The sequence below is a fragment of the Chrysochloris asiatica genome, unplaced genomic scaffold, assembly GCF_000296735.1.
Source record: "Chrysochloris asiatica unplaced genomic scaffold, ChrAsi1.0 scaffold00101, whole genome shotgun sequence".
Classification (NCBI taxonomy): Eukaryota; Metazoa; Chordata; class Mammalia; order Afrosoricida; family Chrysochloridae; genus Chrysochloris; species Chrysochloris asiatica.
The window spans coordinates 304,342-329,335 of NW_006408619.1; the positions used below are offsets into that span (position 1 = coordinate 304,342).

Below are 24,994 nucleotides of genomic sequence, written 5' to 3' on the forward strand. Positions count from 1 at the left end.
CCAGTGGAAGTCTTATAGGACAGCAGCCCTAGCTACCCTCAAAGAATGAGCAGTTGTACCGTTGTACTGGAAACAATTCTTCAACACAATTTTCTGGGCCTTTTTCTCATCAATTTTCTTAATTTTCTTAAAACTTCTATCAAGATTACCCCTTTCAAATCTCAAACAACAGTCGCCCTAACATTCTGAGTTAGAAAAATGTTCCTTGAATTTAGCTGGCTCAGCAGACCCTTCAGAAACCACTGTTATGATTGGAACTTTGTTTTGTCTCGCACAGTCACCCTAATGAGAGTAAGGCAAGTGTATTGCTGAGAGAACTTACTTGTAACCACCCACCCACTGACATGTTTTGTTTGGAATAAACCCATGTATACTATGACCTGGAACCCTAGTACCAATACTTCCGATTTACCCTTGTATATGAGCTCAAAACAACTGGATTGTAGAAAAAATAATGGTATCACTTTATTTTAGAAATTCCTGTCGTGTTTTGTAAAACCTCAACAGTACACATATACATGAATATATACAAGCCAGAATGTCTTTCAAAAGAAAGAGCTGGATTAACTACACTAATTCAAATGACGAACTAGGGTTCTGAATTAGTATAGAAGGAGATAAAACTAGAGAACTCATAGTTCTGGTGGCTTAAATTTCATTTTCCCTCAGGTATTGGTAGAGAACTAGGAAGCAGTCCTAGATTATGTCTGACCATCAATCTGACAGAGGTAAATTACTACAACTGGTGATTTCTATCCCTTACAGCTTTCAAGAGTGACTCTTTATCCTGAAAATGGCTGGCAGCTCCAATATCACTATTTCTTCTTTATAAAATAACGAACTCATCCTACGCACCCAAAAAAGTTGGTCTCAGTAGCATGGCCCACTTCAGGAAAAGGTAGTTGAAGCTTGCACGTATGTTGTTATGAGCGGGGTTTTGCTGGGGAAAACTCATTATGTGGCTATGCCACCTTTCCTAAGACAAAAACAGAACCCACACTCCCTGTATCAAAGCAGAACAGGCCAAGTTGAGCCAAGGTCGTTTACCTTCTCCACAGTTTGATGTGCTCCTGGTCTGAGTAGGCTTTAAGGCACTCGGCTATCCGGTCTCCAATTTTCAGCAAGCAGTTTCGGGTATGCTCCAGCTGTTCTTGCACATTAAGTCCCTTGTCTGGTTTGTCCAGCTCTTTCAGTGCCTTTTTGACAGGCCTCATTCTTTCCTTACACTGGAACACAGCAAAGTCATCTTGTGTTACAGTCACTAGAGGAGGAGAGGGGAAATTGAAGTACAAGTCCTAACACCATAGCTTAGGACTCGATGAACAGCCCTGACCCTTGCTTAACCTCTGGGAATGCTGTTCCCTCATCTGAAACAGAGGGGATGCTTAGTCTCACAAGGCCATAATGAAGATCAATGGAAAGCAAAATTACAGATATGACCCGAGAACCTCCCACTACAAACTATCTAAAAATGCAAGATGAAATGTCTACGGGTCCTATGTTGACAGTAGGTGCATCAGGTCCCATTGGGGCCCTATGTCCCTAACCGCTGGAGGTCCTGCTGCATGCGCACGGTGTTACTAAGTTTGAGTCCACTGTTGCAGTCACTGCGCCAATCTACCTCGTAGAAAATTCAGGCAAAGACTTTCAGATAAATACAGCGGACTGAACATGACAATCTTCTCTCCCTCTCCAGTCCCCATACAAACAACAGCAAAGGTGATGTTTTAGAAAGGAATAAATCATAAAGACAAGGAAAAGTCACCAGAAAACAGTGAACTATTGGGTCCATAAGAAATGTTGCCCTAAATCTGAGAAAACTGAACCTGAAAGTAGCAATATGAGAACTGATCTGACTCATACTACAAAATCCCCACAAAGGCCAGGTATCTCTGGAAATAGGGATGAGGGCTAAAGTTGATTGGCTTAAAGGCTACTGAGGAAGTAACAGACTCCTAACAGGTCCTCAGATCTCCCACTCAGCCCAGAAAACGACATGGAGAGGATACATTAAAGGTCTCTGAACGGAACAACACAGGGAGAGTTGAGGGGCAAGGCTACTGCACAAACACAGGATTATATGAACTTAAGCACACTGAAGAGCATGTTCTCTCAGACTGAAGAATGAAGCAAGCTAAGCTTTCACCCTCTAGACCAGAAACAGAGAGAGACTCCTCCAAATAATCTGACCACCCAAGAGGAAGAAGCAGGAGATGGTGACTAGCCACTGAAGCTGCCCACCCAGGTCACCCTACTGTGAAAACGCTCAAACACAGAGTTCCCAGGAACATTTCTAGTCCTCCAATTTGTCAGAAAAGGAGATACATATGGTGATTTCATTGGTGGAATTATTTATTACCCTCCATGCTGAAAACCAGGGTTCAAATCCTGGCCTACCCAACTCAAGTACTGCCCACTGTACAGGAGTCCACTTGATAACAACAGAGCAATTCAACATTGAGGATACAACTAAAGCCTACTATCTGAGCAAGTATCTAACGTGAACTAGGGAAAACAAAGAGAAGTCTAAAAACCATTCCGAGACCCAAAGAAGGTAAAAGATCTTACAATTAAATCACAACAAGAAAAAAATCTCAAAAGAAATAATAAGATAAAGTTAAGGAATGACAGTGGCCCTGTAGGATAGGCACTGAACTGCTAACCACAAGGTCAGAAGTTCAAACCTACCAGTCACTCTAATGGAGAAAGACGAGACTTTCTGCTTCCATACAGACTGCTGCTGTTGTGTGCTGCGTCACCTCTGACTCAGAGAGATCCTGCACAGGGTTTCCAAGAGTGGCTGCTGGGTTTGAACTGATGACCTTTTGGTTGGTTAGCAGTCCAGTGCTTATCGCTACAGTGCCACAACAGGTGCCTGTAAAAATTACAGCTTCAGAAACTCTATACAAGGTCGCTATGAGTGGGGACCAACTGGATGGCACCTAACAACAACAAAGTTGAGAGAAATTCTTGGAAAGTAAAGCAAAAAGCAAAAATGAGAAAACTTTTAAAAAACTAGAGAACTCCTGAAATCCAAAATTCTAAACCAAGGAGCTTCATAAAGGTAAGAACTTAGAAAGGAGAGAACCATCACAAAATAACTCAAGACAATTTCTTACAACTGTATGACTGTCAGCTACACAGCACAGTGAACGCAGACACGGGGTCATGACACTTCAGGATGATGGGAATGTTACAAACTTCCATTCACTTAGTTACGTATATATACTTACGATCCAGGTATTTTTTTAGCTTACAATTCAACACAAAATAAAAAAGTTACACTACAAATTGGAAGACGTTTGCAATGAGTACAACAGTTAAAAGATGAGTATCAAAACCATACACAGAAGTGCTATCTATGGATAACCCTAACAGGTGGCTGAACATTCCTTTCCAAATGTTTACTACTGTCAACATGCTGCAGTCCGTTTTTTTCTGAATTTTTATCCTTTAGCTTTTGATTGTGATTGGGATGATTTACAGAGCAAATCAGGTTTTGCCTAATTTTTTAATACGTGTGAAAATGAAGATGATTCCCGTGTCTTACTGATTGTTAGAGAGAAAGTTATGTGTGAGGCACACAAACAGTGCTGGCTGATATGTGAAAGATGCTGTGAGTCAGAACCAACTTGATAACACTACACAAACACACACACAACATTAGATCTTTACATTAACTAGGAAAACTCCAAAACCATGCAAGAGAATGACAATCTGTCTGGGGAGGTAAGCAAGAAAAATAAAGAAACTTCCTTTTTTTAAGTCCTAAAAAGAAAACGAGATTTGGCAATACTTCATGCTATCAAGCTACATACCAGTTTCTACTGTAGTCGAGATGTCTCTGTACTTAAAAACTATGTTGTAATATGAAAGCAAGATTAAATGAGCCTACCTGGGCAAAAATGGTAGAGTACTAAAGAGGCATAAATTCTTGTGTTCCCCTGATCAGCTCAGGGCTAAGGAGAACCAGAAAACAGACTGGATATAGCTGCTTGTAGTGAATTTATTCATTTACTCCATTTACTCCTTTATTTAAACACTCAAAACGTACTTTACAAGAAGAAAGTAAATTAAGACAAATGAAAGAGACACAAAGAAATACACATGTGTGTATTTACATACCTGCACATACATATGTATATATATGGACTTCAAAAAGTTTGTGGGAAATTAATTAAAAAAGCTAATGGAATGTTTTCATTAAAGTCCCGTCATCTTTATATATATTGGATGTTAGGGGTCATCGAGTCGACCTTATTATATACAGTAGAAGGAACACTCACAGCGACCCTCCATATACCAGAACAGAACAGAACACTACCTGGTCCTGTGAGATCCCCATTTATAGTTAATCTTTTTTTTTTTTTAAAGAAAGAAAATGGCGTGATAGTTAAGGTTCTGTGTGAATGTCACTGGGCCGGGATTCCGGTGGTTTGGCAATGAAGATGTAATCATCTCCCCTCTCTCCATGATGAGACCTAATAATGTAACACCCCACCCCCACCCCCACCCATGAAGAGAACTCGGCCGGGATTCCTGTGGTTTGGCAATGAAGACGTAGTCATCCCTCCCCTCCCCCCAAAGTTGAGACCTAATAATGTAACCCCCTCCATGATGAGAACCGCTGAGAGCAGCCAGTCAATTGGAAGGAAGTAGTTTCCCTGGGGGTGAGGCCTGCAACACCTTTTATTTTACAAAGACAAAAGGATCAGGAAGTGATCACTTTCCAGCCAAGCAATCCAAAGGTGTGGAGGTAACCAACATCACAAGTGAGTTATGCACACCATAGAGCCACCCTTCAAGAAAGATCAAGGGGGGCATTTATATAAGGACAAATGCAGAAGGGTTGGGAAAGATGGGGGAATGGACACAAGAAACCCAGGAAGGAAGTGGGCCAAGTGATGTCACAAGAAGGGCAGGATTTGTTGACTGTAAAACTGATAATCTGCTCTGTCAACCTTCACTCAACTCACAATAAAAAGGTTTTTTGTGTGTTTTTTTTAAGGGCACAGATAAAGAAGGATGGATTACCACGAAAAAAGAAGAGCCAGGACTGGAAGCCATCGCCTGGACCTGGGTGCCTGAACCGTAAAGCTCCTAGATCCTGAGATAGACTGATGCCAAGAGGCATGGAGATCCCAGGATGCTGAAAGGAGACCAGGACTTTCCTCCGGAGAGAAAGCCTTCCCTAGAGCTGGCCCTCTGAATTTGGCCTCCTAAACTGTGAAGAAATAAATTCAATTCGGTTTCTTAAGCCATTCATTTGTGGTATTCCGTACACCAGCACTATATAACTAAGACACACTGTCTAACGGGATGGGGTCAAAAATTTATGCTTTGATACAACAAGGAAGAAATATTTTGGGACTTGAAAGAGGACTGTTTTCTCTTTGAGAACAAATTAGCTATTCCTACTCAAGCACTCTGGTAGCATAGTGGTTACGAATCAGGCTGCGGGCCGCAAGGTCAGCAGTTCGAAACTACCAGCTGTTCCAAACGTGGGAGAAAGATGAGGCTTTCTGCTCCCGTAAAGATTTACAGCCTCGGAAACCCTGTACAGGGTCGTTATGAGTCGGAACCAACTCCATGGCACATGACAACAAGAACATTCAAGCACTTAAGAAGGTGGGGAAAGGAAGAGAGTACAGTGAGCAAGGAAATCATTAAATGCATCACAATGTAAGTCTTGGTAAGGGGGCTGTGGGGGGCCCTGTGGCCTCACTGTGTTATTATCTGAAATCCCATGTGGTCCCTCCCCAACATCTTCCCAGATAAGGAAACAGCCACGTCCTAGCTTTTAGCACTGGAGCATGCAAACATCCAAGGTTCTGAGATGGCACCCTAGGTTTCCACAGAGAACCCCAGGATCATCTCACGCCAAGCTGCCCCTTTGCTCTTGTTCCTCTAGCAAAAGTGGCTTCTGCTACCTTCCTCAAATGCACCATTATCTGTCCGGCCACAGGTCCTTTGTGCACGCTGTTGCCTTGTCTTGGAATGTTTTCCACTTACCTCCCTTCCCTTGTTACCTTCTACTCTTCCTTCAGAAACCAACTCCAACATCATTTCCTTAAGTATGCCTTCTGACAGTTCCTGACTAGATCCAATCCCTTCATAGTATCAGATCTTTCTCTCTATAGGAATTACAGTACAGCCAGCATGACGTGTGTAGTTAGTTACCTCCTCTACTCAAGTGCAAATTTCTATGATAGACACAACCATCTATTCAACGTGCTACTTCCAGGGGCCAACACACCAAGTATCGGGTAAAGGTTAGCGTAATGAACACTTCTGTTTCTCAACTGAGAAACGGTGCTAAGAGGTCTTGCAGCCTTTCCAACAGGGAAACAAGACGTGAAATGTGTTTCCTAAACTTCAGCCTCACTAGACACCAAGTAAGAAAATCTCTTCTTGTTAGCCAGCCTGTTCTAGGAGCCAAGATCTTCAGATACAATGAGCAATGCGTCTCCAAAGTAAGGTACTATTTCTTACAAGAGTGGAGGCTGTGTGGCAAGCACTGTGGCAAGCAAGTACCACACCCAGAGTTGCAAAACTTACTATGCTGAATGTCTCCTGGTCCAGATCATCATCCTCATCCTCGCCAATGGGAACAGGTTCACTTCCTGCTGTAATATGGACAGGACCCTGTGATCGCTTTGATTTACTCGAAGATTTGGCATCACCACCTTTAGGCTTTTAAAAAGAGAGTTACATGTAGTCGCTGTAATATGTACACTCCTGATTCAACCTGGACTTAGCTACATCACTTCAGTATGGTGGTATAACGAGCTCAGCTTATAAAGAAAGGATTTAATAAAGTCTACTGAGACATCGGAGTCCTGGTGTGGCGCTGTGGGTTAATGCGCCAGACTGCAAAGCTGTTTAAACTGCAAGGTCAGCGGTTCAAGCTCACCAGCTGCTCCTTGGAAACCCTACACAGGGTCGCTATGAGTTGGAATCGACTCAACGGCACTCAACAACAACAACAACTGAGACATCATGAAATGAAATCTTTATGATTAGCAGCTGAATCACACATCATTCCCATCTCAGTATCTCAACATACCCAATTATAATTTCAGCTTCATCAATGCTATTTTGGGTTTTTATAGACTGCACAAAACTTCCATCAAGAGGCCCAGAGTTATAATGGTGGCATGCCTGAGGAACATCATGTAGCTATTTTTTTAATAGCTTACATATGGATATACTCTTTGATTTAGCAATTTGTATTAATCAAGTTATTGTGAACACTAAAATCTATACAAACCCAACAGGAATAAAACCGCAAAATAGATTTAATAAAAGAATGCAGAAGGATACATTTATTATGACTTCATACATGAACATTTAAAAACATATAAAACAATATTAGGCTTTGTTTATGATTATACGAGGGGGGCTTTAAAAATTTTTGTGGAAAATTCCATGTCTCTCTTTTTTTTTTCCTTCAACTTTTTATTGTGAATTGAGTGAAGGTTTACATTCAACAAACCATATACTTTGCTTTATTACATGGTTGAATCCCCTCCATGTACCAACAGTTAACAGCATTTACCTCCTTGCCATTTAAGTTCTGCATTCCTCCCTGTGTCTCCTGCTACCTTCATCTTTCCTCTGCTAACCTCCTTCCTTTTGTAAATTGCCAGCCCTGGTAACATGTGACCATGTGTCTATTCTCGAGCCCAAGAACAATCCCTGCCACAACCTTCAGCCCCATAAACCATCATAGATTGCTCTGTTTTGGTATCAAGACTTTCCTAAAAAACTTTTATAACACTGGTCTCATACAATATTTGTCCTTTTACGATTGACCAATTTCACTCAGCATAACGTCCTTCAGGTCCAACCACGTTGTGAGGTTCTTCTTCAATGTTTTGTAGTAGTCCATTGTTTGCCTAACCGCTCCTGTTGGCACCTAGGCTATCTCCATCTTTGTGACACATATCTTGTAGATAGCACATTGAAAGGTCCTGCTTCCTTATCCATTCTACTCTGTGTCTCTTGACTGATGCATTTAATCCATTTATATTCAGTGTAATTATCAACAGGTATGAATTAATTGTTGTCATTTTTCTGTATGTATTTTTGTGATATTTCTGCTGGATTCTTTGAACAATTAATTTTCAATGCAAAGTTCATTTTGTTTGTGGGTTTTCATTTCTGTTGTGTTAATGTTTACTAACTGTTTCTGATTTTCTACCTTTTTTGTTTTGATGTGCAGATATATTATTTTTCTCTGTGGTTAATTTTTTAAAAATTAATTTATTAATTTTTCCCCCAGCTTAAAACAAGTTTTACCTTAAAATCTACTTGACTTCTTTGCCATTTGGAAGTTCTGTATTTACACTATTCCCTTTTTTGCTTTGTAGCTGACTTCATCACACATTGATATCTGGCTCCCTATTTTCAGTCTTGTTTGTCTTACTTTAAACACTTCTGTGCCTCCATTGAGTTCGGGGGGGGGGGGTAAGGCGCGTTGTCAAGAATCATAATCTCCAGCTACTGTCTGCTCTTGTTGGTTCTCAGTCCCTTAATTATTTTTCGTAAAGTTGATTTGGTCATTACAGAGTCCTTTAATTTTTATTTTCAGGAAATGTCCAAACTTCACTGTCATATTTGAGGGACAACTTTGCTGGGTATATGATTCTTGGTTGGCAATTTTTTTCTTCAGAGTTTTGCACATCACCCCAATGCCTTCTTGCCTGCATGGTTTCTGCTGAGAAATCAGAGTCTTACTGGATGGCTGTTGTAGGTAATTTTTTGCTTTTCCCAGGAGTCTTTCTTAGTCTTTTGTTTTTGGAAAGTTTGATTATGATAATGTCTTAGTGACATTCTTTTTTTTTTTTTCTCTTTAAGTTTTTATTGTTGATTGAGTGAAAGTTTGCAGGACAGATCATGAGTTTTACATTCAACAAATCATACACCTTGTTTTATCACAATGATTACAGTCCCCTCCAAGTACCATCACTTAATGGTACTTCTATTTACTTTGTTCTTTCTTTTTTTAAAAAAAAACTCTCAGGAATATATAGTAATTTACACCAACAAAGGGCACATTCTGCAAGTCTGCCTCCTGACCACTATCACTATCTCTTAGACACTCTCTTCCCATGAATCTAAAATCCTCGGGCCGTTTCCCCTCTCTATGACCCCATCTCTGCTATCTCTGCTTCTCTGCAGAAGGTCCCGCATTCCGCTTGTGCTCTTCTCCCTTGATGGTCCTAGAGTCCTTTGTTTCTAGACTGTAAGATTAACTGCTTCCCCATTTTTGTTACAAAACTTCTACCTTTAAAATTGTGACAGTCGCAATTAGTCATGATAACAATTACTACTGAATCATTAAGAATCTTATCTCCATCTCCTTTCACCTGACCCATCTAGACAAGATGAAAAGTATTCAGTGGGGACTCTTTCTTCCCTCTCATATTCTTAAACTAAACTCCCTCTTGAAACCTTGTAAGCCAGTCACTTCATGCCTTTATCACCCCCTCATTTTAGGTAGCCAATGTCTAAGTTACCCATCCCTATCTACCCTGTGTACCTAGGGGATAGCACTGATACTTGATGTGAAGACTCCTTCCCTCTCTGTTGGTATTTAGAGTTACTAGCTCCACGAATATAGGTCAGGTTCACCAAATTGTTGCAATTTACCCTTGTTTCCTTTATCAAAATAAAAAAAATCTTTTTTTTTTTTTTTAACCTTCTTCTAGTCGAGTTCTGAATATCAAGCCATTGAGGCTAGGTCAAATGGGTACTGTCTGCAAGTTTGGGTGTTCTTGTGCATCTCCCCTCACTTCATATCAGCTGGATGCATCACTCTCAGCTCTAGCCCTCTATGCCTATGTCCTTGTCCATGGGCTCAAGGGTCCTCAGGTCTCACCACACTTTGGACCAACCAGCCCTTCCTCTTTTCTCTTTCATCTCCAGGTAACTGGAAGTCAATGGACTGTGGTTGAACTCAGCCCATTTCGTCATTGCTGCCTTTTCCCCTCTTCCACTCACCAGTAGACCAATGTGGTCGCCAGCAAGCTTACGTGCCAGCTCTTTAAGTCTCAGTCTTGATTGCTTGCCTTGATGGTTTCCCGGCGAACAGCTTGCTTAATCTTGTAGCCAGTCATACTGCCATTTTTGTTTTGGGTTTTTCCTGATGATCTTTCTTTGAAGATGTATCTTCTGTCACGATAGCTGTTCCAGGCTGGTCTGCTTGTCCTTGCTAGTGGGAATGTCTCACCTCATAAGGTTCTGGATAGGATTCAGGATTTCACCTAAGGTCCTATATTTTGCAAAGGCTCCACAAGAGGCCTATTTCACTGGGTAAGTTCTAGAACCCCTTTTAGGTATTCCAATCAGTTATAGGCTGAAGATGGGCTTACAAGTTTTCTGTAATCATGTTTCCCGACATTCCTTTCTTTCCTACTCAACTGTCTATTTTATAATAGTAGGCAAAGGAAACCAATATTCATAAGACAGTTAAGCATCTTAGTATTATTTTCCCTCTTCAAATTATTCCTAGATCCTTGTATCACAGAGCCCATTTGTTCCAAGGCTGAGCATGCATCACTATTTACTTCTGTCACACTTAGCCCATGTAAACCTCAGTGTTCCCCTATCTACCTTGTCCTTACACCTCCTCCCCCTTCTTGTATGGCCTCCCCAACACCCGAACTATGATGTGTCTGCCCTTACCCTGTGCTCTACTGTCGCCTCCCTCCACCTCCCCTTCAGCCCCCCACCCCAATCCCACCGTTGTGGTTACTTTGTACTCCACTAACGTTTCCCTCCATTTAAGACAGTCTATTTTATCCTGTAATCTACTTGATCTTCTCACCACCAGGATCTCTGTTCCTCTGTATTTACCTTCTTTCACACTGTAATTGTTTTGATCATAGATTGAGCTCCCAAATCTTCTGAATTCTTATAGTTTTATTCTGTTCTCGACTTTTCCATTTGTTGACTGAGTTCCAGGTGATGCTGACACGTACATCAACCTCTGGTTGCTTTCTGTTCTTGTTAGTTCTCAGTCCATAGAACTCCCTTTAGGATGTTTTTCATCACAGCAAAATCCCTTAGCTTCTGTTTATCCTGGAATGTTTTGATTATACCATCGTATTTGATGGACAGCTTTGCTGGGTAGAGGATTCTTGGTTGGCAATTTTTTTTTTCTTTCAGGATTTTATATATGTCTCCTCATTGCCTTCTTGGTTTCTGTTGGGAGATCCGATCTTAATCTGATTTGCTTGCCTTTGTATGTTACACTTCTCTTTTCCCTAGCTGCTTTCAGGATTCTGTCCTTATCTTTGATTTTGAAGAGCTTGATTATTATATGTCTTGGTGATTTCTTTTAGGGTCTATCCTTCATGGGTTTCGTCGCGCTTCTTGAATGCTTATATTTTCACTTTTCAAGATGTTAGGGAAATTTTCTTCCAGTAGCTGTTCAACTTTCTCCTCTGTGGACTTGTGTGATTCTTCCCGTTTCAGAATGCCAATAATTCTTACGTTATTCCTCTTCATGTTGTCCAACATGAATCTTAGGCCTTCTTTAGATTTTATTTATCCATTTTCTGCCTTTTCTTCTATTTTAGTAGTATTGAGAGAATTATCTTCTAGCTCACTAGTTCAGCTTCCATCTCTTCAATCCTACCCTTTTGCCCTTTCAGTGTATTGTCCATTTCTGATATTCTATTATTAATTGTTTAGACCTCTTTCTGTAGGTTTTGAGTTGTTCCCAATGCTGTATCTATCTTATTTAATTGTTCCTGTAGCACTTTCCTGACTTCCTTATTTTTCTCACTCCATTGTAAAGTGTTTTGGTACATTCTATAATCATTTTTCTGAATTCCTTCTCAAGCATTTCCAAAGCCTGTCGTCCTTCCAATATGGAGCGCAAGCCAACCTCCTGCTCATTTTCTCAGTCACTTTATCTCGTTTCCGGACATGTGCTGATATGGTCATCTGTTTCTTGGGCATCTTCAGTAGTTAGCTGCGACCTTAACAATTCAATCAATGTATGTTTACGTTTTATTAAGCTTTCTGATTATGTGATCATGACATGGACTTCCCTTTTCACTCTTCTTCCTGAGAAATTTCAAGATGCCACTGTTGGTCATTATGGCGTAACTCACAGGATTTAATTTTTGGCCTGTTTCCTTTTTAGTCTGCCTGTCCTGTTCCACAACTCCCATTGAGGCCTTTTTCCTAGTGATAAGCAGTTCAGGGCTGACTGTGGCCATTTGCGCTGCCATTTGGTTTTAAGTGGAAACTGTCTCTTTAAGTTTTGAGATGTGTGCACATGTGTAATAGAGCCCTCCAGGGGTTGGAGTGAGGTGTCCACTCGTTCAGGCACCACCCCCTCTAGTCACCAGAATGGAGGTGCGCAGACAGCAAGAGACCAATGAACAAATACCAAAAATAAGAATGTCCACACCTTTTATCTCCATGGTTCTGTCAGGCTTCTGTAGCTGCTCTGATCCTTCCCTCATTCTGTCTCACCCAAGAAGGCCACTCAGGGTGCAGCTGAGCACCTTGGATTAGAAAGCGTTGGACTTCTTGCTTCTGCTACAAATTCCTCTAGCCGTAAGCCTTCCCAACCTCCTAAACATTCCTTTATATGTGGTTCAGACTTCTAGGATCATCCTCTGAGCCTGCTTGGTCAGGTATTCCGTGCTGTTGCTGAAGGAGATCCTCACTGCACTACCACCCTCTCCGCCATCTTGTTTGCTCTCCGGTGACTTTCTTTTGGGATCTATCCTGTTTGGGTTTGTTCAGCTTTTTGTATGCTTATCTTCTCATCTTTCATGATGTTAGGGAAGTTTTCTTCTAAAAACACTTCAACAATTTTCTCTATGCTTTTCATTGTCTCTTCCTGTTCTGGAAATCTAATCACCTGTAAGTCGTTCCTCTTCATGGTATATCCTATAACTCAGGCTTTCTTTGGATTTTTTTCATTCTTTTTTCTGATTGTTCTAGCATACTGAGACATTTATCTTCAAGTTCATTAATTTGAGCTTCCATTGCTTTGAATCTTCTCCTTTGCCCTTTCACTGTATTGTCCATTTCTGAAATCTTAATATTAATTTTGTGTATTTCTACGTAAGGTTTGGTATTGTTTCAAAATTTGCATTTATTCTGTCTGTCTGTTCTTCTAGCATTTTCCTGAATTATTCCAAAGAATTTTCTGTGTTCTCCTTGCTTTCTCAGTCTTTCTGCCAATTGTTGAAGGTACCAAAATATCACTTTTGAATTCTTTCTCATTTCGTTCCATTACCTTTTTTTCCCCAGAAATATTTTCTGTCTTTGAACCTTGGTCATTTGTTTCAGCCATTCTCTCTCATTTCTTCATGTGAGCCTCTCTTGTTTCTTTGCGTGAGCTAAAATTGTCTGTTGTCTCTGGAGCATTGAGGGGTTATCATATTTGTAAAATCAAACTAACAATACAGTTGTGGACCCGAAGGGGAGAAATATCTGGTTGGCTTCTGCAATTTATTGGTATTGGTGTTATGTATGTTCAGGGCACTCAATCCACAAGTAGTTCGTGGGATCCTTGATGGAACTGGATTCAGTGTCTGTTGGGATGACAGGGCAGCTAGGGGGCAGGGTGACTGGTTAAATGCTGGTCTGCAGGTAAATCTGCAGATTTTGTAGGTCTGGAGCTGAGCCTACCTGAACCCAGGCACCAAAGCCAGCCCCCACCTCACCATGACATCGCTCCAAACTCCTGAAGAGCGGGGTATGGACTAGGGGTGGATGAGAGTGTAAGTTGGCTACACCTCTGGTCACCAGGCTAAAAAGAAGACGTCACACCTTTCTGGATGACCTATTGACTCTGCTTTGCCAGGCCTCCATCAGCTGCAAAAGCTGTTCACAAGATGGCTGAGCCTTCATTGGCTAACACTCTATCCACCTCTCTAACCTTTCTTCGGAAATTCAGGATGCCAGAATTTTCATGAGTGTCTTTTATTTGGTCTCGTGTAACGTTGTTGTAGAGGGTCCATGCAGTGCTTCTGCCTCGTCCACCATCTTGCCCAAAGTCTCCATTGTCTTTTAGTTTCACGTCCACAAACTTTTAAAGCCCCCTTGTATCTCAAAAATACTATCTAAATATCACAGGTAAAAAATATATCATAAGTGACAGCTGCTATTTCTAATATGTAGTAAAACTAACAAGAAAGTAGTAGTTATCTCTGGGGAGAAAAAATGGGGAGGGAGAATACAGAAACAACTAGGGAAAGGGAACAGAGAAGAGCTTTAAAAGTCTCAGTAATGTGTTCACGAGACACAAATGACACAAGCCAAAGTGAAAAAAAGCCACCTGAAGTAAACATTTAAAGAAGTTACTAACATCTATAGTATCTGAGTAGATGAAATGTTTTTAAATTGTTCTTTTATTTAAATTAAAAAAAAAATCAAATTAAAAAAACACAAACACAAAGGTATTTATCAAATTATGGTTTTTAACACCAAAAATGTGAAAGCAATTTCAATATGGTAGTGGTGGTTATGTGCTGCAGAGTCAGTTCCGACTCACATGGACCCTGTATAGGATTTCAAAGGCTGTAAATCTTCAATACAGGAGATTTAAATTGCTTCTAATATGCTATAGCTAAACAGATTCCTTTTAATCTATAAAAATGATCTTAACACAAAATGAATATATTGCTCTTTAACATACTGTTCATAACACATTGGTAGAAGAAGAAAAAGATGCCACCCAAACAGTCTGATGTGATTTACATTTGAAATATGTACCTGAATACATACGACAAAACTTCCAAAGGTACTCATTAAGAAATCTACTACTGGATGGTGGAATTTTAGGCAGTTCTTTTGGGACAATGATTTAGGGATTACTTGCAAACTATTTTCTTCAGAAGTCAGTAAGAAGTCTGTATCGATGTAATGTAATTCTGTGGTTTGGGATGAACATTCTATAGCACCCAAAACGAAGGTATATGGTAGAGCAAGGCTTTTTATCCATTGCTACTCCAAAAACTGTACCTCTGTTTTGAATCAGAAACCCTTCAAATAGTCACACTGCTCTTGGACTGCACTCTTCTACCAGGAATCTGAGACCATTTCAGGCGGTAACAGGTAAATGCAGACTTTCCTCAGCTGTTCGGTCTCATTCACACCCCACCCCCATGAAATATGTAATGAAGGATCAAGTAAAGACCTCCCCAACAAACAGAACACTCTAAACCTGCATGACGCGTGCTCTGCAAGCAGGGTAGGCCATCCTCTTACAGCTCCACCTTCCTACTTCCATAAATCCATAAAAGGACAATTATTTTAGGGCCCTCAAATCCATCCCAGTTCCAAATCCTTACATTTTCAAAAGCTGTGGCTATCTTTCTAAGTAGAACAACATTCAATACCTTTTCTCGCTTCTCCTTTGACTTCTTCTTTTCCTTGTCCCCTTCTTTGTCTTTCCTCGAGCTCATTTGTTTTTCCTTGTTTTCTTTGTTCTCCTTTTTCTTCTGTTTCTTTTTCATTGGGCTTTTTTCTAAGCCATCATCCTAGAAAACAAGTAAATCCCCAGAGCTATTCATTCTGGCCACAAAGTGTACGTTTACTTTATTCTCCTATGCACACACAATTCTAGCAATAACCAGCTAACCCTGTAAAGTCAAATACTCTTAAATTATATCCTCTCATGTAATTGTCATAGAAACTCAACAAAACAAATGCTTCCCATTTCACAGATAGAAGAAACTGGGAAGCAAAGAATGACCTGTCCAAAGTCCATTACTAATTGGTTAAGCTTGCTAATAGCTGAATGCACATCAGTATGTTGCTTTAAATCCATGCTATTTCCACACTCACTGCTGGTCCTCTTGGAGATAGCCTCAAAGTACAATTAAACTCTAAGAGTAACAAAATCAAATCGCATAAATTTATCACTTGCCAAAACAAACAACTCACTGAATGGCTAATAATTTACTTTCTACTGTGTTTGTTGTTGTTCAGTGCCGTCGAGTCGGTTATGACTCATAGCAACCCTGTATAGGGCTTCCGAGGAACAGCTGTGGGTTTCAACTATTAACCGTATGGTTTGCAGTCCAGTGCTGATTCTACAGCACCATCACAGAATTTCTAAACTGGGAGCTCTTGGGCCAAAATCAACAAACAGATGAGTTCTGTCTGGGCCAACAATTAGGTGAGCTGCCTAATAGCTGCCCCTTTATATTAGGCATGAATTTTCTGGATAACCACAGTCCCCACTACGTCAATGTTCCCAATGATGAGGCTGAGTGTCCACTACCACTTATCATTAAAACTTGGATCCTTCTCTTCAGTTACTTCCATTATCTATGAATCTGCAATTGCTGACTTATATATATATATACATATATATATATATATATATACATACATACACACACACAACATATGCACATGTATACATGTATTATGTATATATATCCAAATTAAACACATGATTAAATATGTTTGGGGAATAGATCATTTATATATACAAGTCTTCCTATTTGTTGTTGTTATGTGCCATGGTATCAATTCTGACTCATAGCGACCCTGTACAGGGTTTCCGAGGTTGTAAATCTTTACGGGAGCAGAAAGCCTCATCTTTCTCCCACATTTGGAACAGCTGGTAGTTTTGAACTGCTGACCATGAGATCAGCAGACCTATTCGTAACCACTACGCTACCAGAGCTCCTTAATCTTCCCCTTGATCTCCACCTATGAGTCAATGCCACAGTTCACTAAAGATGGAAATGTCTGCAAGGGTAAATTAATTCCAGGAATTCACTATTATATTGATTTAATTCATTCTGATTTTGTCAATTTTTCAAAAATTTATTTTATATATATATATATATATATATATGTAGATGTAGATGTAGATGTAGATGTAGATGTAGATGTAGATGTAGATGTAGATGTAGATGTATAAGGAGCTCTGGTCAGCGGTTCGAAACTACCAGCTGCTCCCCGGGAGAAAGATGAGGCCCTCTACTCCTGCAAAGATTTACACCCTCGGAAACCCTGTACAGGGTCACTATGGGTCGGAACCGACTAGACGGCACTTAACAACAACAACATATGTATATGCAAGGAGCTCTGGTGGCGTAGTGGTTTATGAAGCAGGCTGCTAATCTCAAGGTCAGCAGTTCGAAACTACCAGCCGTTCCGCAGGAGAAAGATGAGACTTTCTGCTCCGGTAAAGATTTACAGCCTCGGAAACCCTGTGCAGGGTCGCTATGGGTCAGAACCAACTCGATGGTACTTAACAACAACAATTACATGTATATATAATTTTATCTACTCCCCAAACACATATCAAATCATTCTGTCATAACAGACGGCACACATGAATGTACTCAAAATTTTAAAATAAAGAAATAGCCCTCAGCTGAAATGTAGCCCTATACCTTGACTTCCCCCTCTTCTGAAGGATTATCTGAGTTTCTAGGGGATGGAAACTCCATTCCATGCTCATCTTTCAGCCTGGGTGCTTTGTTCTCCTTCTTTACTCGAGGCTTCCGCTTCTTTAATTTGGTCTGAAAAGGAGAGAAAATAGCTAAACTACAAATCAGCTCTCTCAAAAGCATAACCAAATAACATTATGGCTTTGTGAAGCAGCAGCAGCCACGTAATTCAAAGAAAAGAATTCAGAAGAAATTAAAGGAGTGTAATCAATTGCACCTTTAAAAAGAAAATGTAAAAAAAAAAAAAAAAAACTCTTTTGTCTTTAAACATACTGTATGATATATAAAAATACCCATACCCTTAAAGCTATTGATTCTATTTTGGGGGGAATTCATCATAAATATATAATTCAAAAGAGGGAAAAACACTTTATATAAAAAGATAGTTTTACAAGATAGTCATAATAATTAAAATGCAACATTAATAAACCTAGTAGCAAGCATGCTATATGTAAAAATTTTAAAAGGGTTAAAATATTATTTATCTATTAATCAAACTTGATGCAGTAATCTAAAACAAATGCAAGTACACCCTAACCTGGCTCTCCAGAACACAGCATTTAGCACACATGCATTCTGCTGTTTATGAAAATGACACTATTACATGAAAAAGGCACAAAATGAAAAGCATGAAATGGTGATGAATTTTTCCTCTAAAATCTGCTGTTTACAATGAAGGGATATTAATATAAATGGCACAGCTACAGAAACAGTTAAGGACTATGCAAGAATAGCGCTGAGTGTAAACTGTAACTTACAGTCTCCTAACTGTGACTCCCCACTTTTCTAGCCCTGAATTAAGGTAAGTCGGGGAAGGTTGATGAGTTAATCAGTAACCTGACTGTCACCGTGCAAGTAAGTCAATTATCACTGAAATCCAGTTTCTGAATTATCTGTGAATTCCAATTATTCATTTAATTTCTGAAGCTCATTATTATCGGTAACCCAAGCATTGGCCCCAATAATAGGCAAAGCCAGTGGTATCCAACACAGGGGCCCAAACTCCGTCCTCGAGCTGAGGAAGCAGCACAAACAGCAGCAGGGGACGCTGGGAAGAGAGGGAGGACACTTGGAGGCATCACTGCGTGTGTAAGCACTTGTTCAAAAATAAAAGGGGGGGTTGGGGTAAGACTTTTAGGTCAACTGTTAAATGAAAACGTCTGCCATTAACAACTTGATGATTATTCTGGAACCTCAAAAGCAGGCAAAAGGCTGACGGTGAAAGGACGGACACCAACAGGCCAGGCCTCGAGTGAGCATCTTTTCCCCCCTAAACAGGGCTAGAGCCTCAGTCCCTTGAAAAGCGTCCACCTGGCAGCCACCCACTCACCTCTTCCCCGCCTTTGACGACCCCTTTCTTCTCCAGCCCCTTCCTGAGCAACTTCAGCAAATAGTCCGCTCGGGTCTGCAGCTGCTTCCCCTGGGGCTTCTTGTCGCTCTCCACGGGCAGAATCTGTAACAGGAAAGAACAAAATACCCACCCCCACCCCAACGTCCAGGTTAGTGGGTCAGGAGGAGCAGGACCACACATCCTGGACACAGTGCTGTCCCTCCCCAGCCACCCGAGATACAAAGCCTCAGATCCTATCTCATGTCCGTGGCTCCCAATCACGGACAATCCCTTATGAGCCATTCTCGTTTTACAAAATGGGATGGAGAAATCCAGCTCTCCCACTGGCTCCTACCTGTGCTGTTAACTGGGTAGAACAACTCAGGTAGGAGGGGCTTGTTGGCTTCATCTGCTAGAACATTCCAGCCGTCGTGCATTTCCTCCTTCCAGGAGCAGGGAATCCCTGGAGCTAGGTTAAAGCTTCGTTTTAGATTTAAAATGCTTCTTAGAGCATTGCTGGAGAGCACTGTGCTAGGCCAGGACAGGGTCCATTCCCTGCTGCGCAGTTGGACCTCTAGGTCCAGACTGGATTTGATCTCAATGCTGCAGGCGGGGTGCTGTCACCCCTGAAAACCCACATGAGATGAGCGTTATCGACGTGCCAGGCATCGCCCTGCCAGAAGCCCAGCCTGGAGTGAATCCTACTGAAATCTGAGCCCCTTAGCTTTCATTCCTTACAGCTCTAGCCATGGCCTTGCCACTCGGTACCCTTACTCACAATGAATAGGATGAGAAGCTAGATCCTGTGGGAGAAGGGCAGCTAGAGTTTAATCGCATTACAAAAAATACCAAGGTGTGGCTCATTCCTTCTTTGTGTATGGAATAAAAATACAGTTGTTTCAAAACCAGTTTTAAACAGAAGTTAGGGTCAAGAAATGCTTTTATTACCAAGATTCTTACCCTGGTATTTGTTGCAATGAGACTTGACCTAAAATGAAATCAGAATTTCAAGAGTCCTCCTATAATTTCCCCAAAATTTCACCGAAGATGGAAACACCTCCAAGGTTAAATAAATGCCAGGAATTTCCTATTGTATTAATTCGTTTTATTGTATCGATATTATAACATGCCAATCGTCTCGAGCTCTCCAGTATTCGCGTTACTTACTTTGTCAGTTAATTTCAGCTCTGGGTCCGTTTTAATTAACTCCCAGTTTCCATAGCCATGTTCATAAATTCCCAGCAACAGGCGGGAGTCGTCCTCTATCCCCCACTCCACGTCAAAGTGTGCAGCTTTGACACGGCAGGATAAACAGTACCTACAGGATGCAAAAATCGGGGCACATTGTAAGACGAGACTTCCTGGTTTGGAAAATGAATATAAATTCTCATAACATGCCCAAGTATACTGATATGCTAAAGGAAAAAAACAATGAAAATAACAAATAACTGTCACTGATTTCTTATGGCACAACCCCTCGTACGTGCACATATAAAACACTCACTTTTTTTTCTCTTCCGGGTCCACAGGGATAGATTTATGCAGCATCTCAAACTCTTCTTCGTGCTGGATAATAGATTTCACATTAACCTGAACCCCAGATATCTTGATTGTTGGGCCTCTCCTTTTCCCTGGTCCTTTTCCTAAAATACACCAATTTCACATCAGATCAATAATAGTTCAGCCAACTTCCTCAGGAAATATAGATCAGCAAGTCCTGAAGTGTATTCCCTCAGTGTGTATCTCCTGCTTAGTGATGATGGTGGGGTTAGTGGTGTGCTATGGAGTGAGTTAGTTCCAACTCATAGCGACCCTGCACAGGGTTTCTGGGTTTGTAAATCTTTACGGTAGTACAAACATAAAATCTATGGAACAAGTATTTTTCAGCTAATACTTTTAAACAATTAAGCTCTTGTAAATTATTGTTGTTTTTAAATGTGTTCTTCTATTCCAACTCAACCTCGGAAACCCCGATGCAGGGTCAACTATGCGTCAGAACCCACTTAACGGCCTAACAACAACAACAACAGGGTTTCTGGGATTGCGGATTTTAATGAGAGCAAAAAGCCTCATCTTCCTCCTGTGGAGTGAATGGTGGATTTGAACTGCTGACCTTATGGTTAGCAGCCCAGTGCTTACTTTAAAATGTACTGACATTTATAATTATATCCTAATCCCCTTGTTCATTTTATATAAAAAATTAATGGACTAAAGAAGTGTCTAAAGATATTTAATGTTTCTTTTTTTCTTTTATATTCCTATTGTTGTTAAGTGCCGTTGAGTCGGTTCCAACCCACAGCAACCCTGTAGAGGGTTCCCGAGACTGTAAATCTTCATGGGAGCAGAAAGCCTCATCTTTCTCCCATGGAACCGCTACTAGTTTTGAACTGCTGACCTTGAGGTTAGCAGCCCAACTCGTAACCACTACGCTACCAGAGCTGCTTTATATACCTATTACATTGTTGTTGTTAAGTGCCATTGAGTCGGTTCCAACTCACAGCGACTCTATTTGGGGTTTCTGAGGAGTGGGCTGGTGGGTTTCAACTGCTGACCTTGCAGTTCAAACCTTGTAGCCCAGTGCTTATCCTACAGCGCCACACCAGGGCTCCAGCAATATGGAAGGCTTCACGAATTTGTGTGTCATCCTTGCGCAGGGCCACGCTCATCTCCTCTGTATCAATCCAAGTTTAGTCTATGTGCTACTGAAGCAAGCACCCGTAGCACATTAGCACAACTAAACAAAAACAAAGCATAAAAATAAAAGGGTTCTAAAGATGTATCATCACTCGATCTCTACTGAAAAGTTAGAAATCCAATAAGTGGCTAAATATAACGGAAATCATAAACAAAGGGAGGCATGAAAAGGTTACAAGAGCCCAAATTTCAAATGAAAGAAAATCTAGAAATAGAAATAAAACTGTCATTCTAGCCAAAAAAAAAAATCAAAGCTGAAATCTAGGTGATAATGCCACTGATTTGGGAGAGTAGAGATGCCTCAGAGCCTAAAAAAGATACAATCTTTTTTTTTTAACATTTAGTTCAATAAAATGACAGTGACTTGTAGCCAAGCATAGAGTTACTTAGAAATTCACATCTAATCCACTCGAGTTTCAGAAAGCCAAGTATAAAGGCAACAAACAAGCACATAAACTGGCAACTTTTACTGGACAAAGAATTCCTAAAAATTTAACAAGACCAATAACTCCATAAGAAGGGGGCAAAACATGTGAATACAAATGCCACAGTGAGCTACTACTTTAGCACCACTAGGTTGGTTATTGTCAGAAAAATGGAAAATAACAAGTGTTGGAGAAGACACAGAGAAACTGGAAACTCTATCCATTGCTAGTGAAATTGCAAAATGGTTCAAACACTGTGGAAGACAGTTGCCAGGTCTTGGGGCTCAGACCATAGTCTCAAGGGAACATTAAAGTTAAATGGCATAACATGGTCTATAAAAACAATGTTCTATAGCCTACTTTGGTGAATGACTGTAATCTTAAAAGTTTGTGAGGGGCCTAAGGTGCAACTAATGGTCTCTTCTTGTCTGAAGAAAGAAAAGAGAAGCTAGTCAAAATCACAAAAGATGGATGGGCCACTAGAATCCCAGTCGCCACGACTCTGAAACAAAAGTTAGAGGGTAGCTGGGACTATCGCCACCCACCCTTGAAGGGGATCACAATAAGAGGTCCTGATAAGAATGGGAGAAAACGTGGACCAAAACCCAAAATAACAAAAAAGACCAAACTTACAGGTCTCGAAGAGACTAGTGGAAACCCCAAGAGCATTGCACTTAGATCCCCTTCAACTCTAGAACTGAACTTACCCCCTTGGCTCAACTTTTAGCCAAATGACAGACCTATAAGTGAGCAACAGCACTAGGGAGGGAAGTACTTCTTAGAACAATCAGCTGTTCGAGATCAAAAGGCAGCATTCGCCTAGAGATGAAGTTCAGAAGTCAGGAAGGGATAAGAAAGTCAGATACATGAGAATGGTTAATCCAAGGAGGCAGTGGGAAGATTGCTGACCTACCGTGAGGATTGCAATCAGTGAGTCTGTATTGTTGAACAGATAACAAATCTGCTCTGGAAACTTTCACCCAAATCACAATAAAAAGGTTTAAAAAAAAAGTTAAATACAGAAATACCATACGACTAAGCAATTTCATTCCTAGGTATGTACTGAAACAATTGAGAGCAGGAACTTAAATATCAACTGTCTGTACACCAATGTTGACTGTAGGATTATTCAAAAGAACCAAAAGCAGAAGTGACCCAAGCGTCAATCCACAGATTAATGGATAAACCAAATGTAATGTATATATACAATAATATATTGTTCAGCCATAAAGAAAAGTGAAATTTTGAGCATTAAGGAAAAAAAAAAATCGGATACCATTTTTCACCAACAAATTGGCAATAATTCAAGCATTTGGGAATCTTTTTTTTTATGAGGTTTGTAAACAGATACTATCACACAGTTGATGGTAATGCAAATGGCACCAGACATATGGAGAAGAATGTGATAATGGCTACCTGAATTACATGTGCATTTTCCTACTTTTAGAAATCTACCCCAAATATATGCTGACAGACATCTGAAATAGTACATTAATAAGACTCTTTCTTCATGTAAAGGCAAAGGCCAAAAACAAACAAACAAACAAACAAACAAAAAAGACCAAAAACATTGTTGTTGTTGCTAAACGCTGTCAAGTTGACTCCAACTCACAGCGACACTGCTTAGGGTTTTTGAGGAGTAGTTGTTGGGTCTGAACTGGAGGCCCTGCAGTGAGCAGTCCAATGCTTATCCTACAGAGCCACACCAGGACTCCTAACAGTCCTGACAGGGTAATAACAAAAGATGTGAAAGCAATGGTACATCTCTAGCTACACAGCAAAGCCCTACGGTGGTAGGGAGAATGAGGAGTGCACTCCAGATGTGAAAGAACCAAGCGCAGAGCACGGCAGCACTGCGCTACCTTCTAAGTAAGAACTAGGCACACACATACACACACTTACATTTTAAAAAGAAACAATGGAATGAGAAAGCCAAACAAGTAGACATGGTTACATATGGGGGAGGAAGAGAACAGGGTAGAGGTACAAGGATGAAAGAAAGCAAGATTCTCCAAATATATCTTGCTTTATGGTTTAGACATTAGACTTTGTGAAAGTTTTACATAAGTTAAATCAAAAGGAAAAAAACAATCTCTAACAAAAATGCTATTGTTGTTGTTGGGTGCCATCGAGTCAGTACCGACTCATCGTGACCTTATGCACAGCAGAATGAAACACTGCCCGATCCTGGGCCAACCTCACTACTGTTGCCACGTTTGAGGCCACTGACGCTGCCATGTTGCAATCCATCTCGCTGGGGGGAGGTGGGGTCTTCCTCTTTTTCTCTGACCCTCCACCTTACCAAACATGATATCCTTCTCTCAGGGGACTGGTCCATCCTGGCAATATGTCTGAAGCATGAGACACGAAGTTTGGCCATGACGGCCTCCAAGGAGCACTCTGGCTGCACTTCCTCCAACAGATCTATTGGTTCTTTTGGCAGCCCATGGTACTTTCAACATTCTCCTCCAACACCATAACTCAAATGCATCCATTCTTCTATGGTCTTCCTTATTCACTGCCCAGCTTTTGCATACATATGAGGTTAATGAAAATACCATGGCTTGGGTCAAGGCGCACCTTAGTCCTTAAGCTGACATCTTTGCTCTTCAACATTTTTAAAAAAGTCTTGGTGCAGCAGATTTGCCTAATGCGATACGTCGTTTGATTTCTTGACTGCTGCTTCCATGAGTGTTGACAGTTGATCAAAGAATGAAGTCCTTGACAACTTCAACCTTTTCTCCATTGATAAGACTGTTGTTTATTTGGTCCAATGGTGAGGATTTTTGTTTTCTTTACATTGAGATGCAATCCATAACAAAGGCTGTGCTCCTTGATCTTCATCAGTAAATATCTGAAGTGAACTGACTCTTGGTCTATGTACAATTCCTTCATGAGCACAATTAAGTGTTCAGGAAAACTCATACTTCACAATGTTGTCCATAGCTTGTCATGATCCACACAATCAAAAGCCTTTGCATAGTCAATAAAGCACAGGTAAGCATCTTTCTGATATTCCCTGCTTTCAGCCAAGATCCATCAGAAATCAGCAATGATATCCCTCGTTCCATGGCCTCTTCTGAATCTGGCTTGAACCT

General features: G+C 40.7%; 1 protein-coding gene across 1 annotated transcript in view; it reads right to left on the minus strand.

Moving 5' to 3' along the window:
• CHD2 (chromodomain helicase DNA binding protein 2) overlaps positions 1-24,994 on the minus strand; it is a 148,376-nt gene that overhangs the window by 13,833 nt on the left and 109,549 nt on the right. The window contains exons 29-35 of the mRNA XM_006867108.1: positions 20,282-20,420; positions 19,945-20,095; positions 18,778-18,900; positions 17,391-17,519; positions 15,375-15,515; positions 6,559-6,693; positions 1,048-1,226 (exon numbers count right to left, since the gene is read on the minus strand). Of these exons, the coding sequence (XP_006867170.1) occupies positions 1,048-1,226; positions 6,559-6,693; positions 15,375-15,515; positions 17,391-17,519; positions 18,778-18,900; positions 19,945-20,095; positions 20,282-20,420 (997 nt within the window). The remainder of the gene's footprint in view (positions 1-1,047; positions 1,227-6,558; positions 6,694-15,374; positions 15,516-17,390; positions 17,520-18,777; positions 18,901-19,944; positions 20,096-20,281; positions 20,421-24,994) is intronic.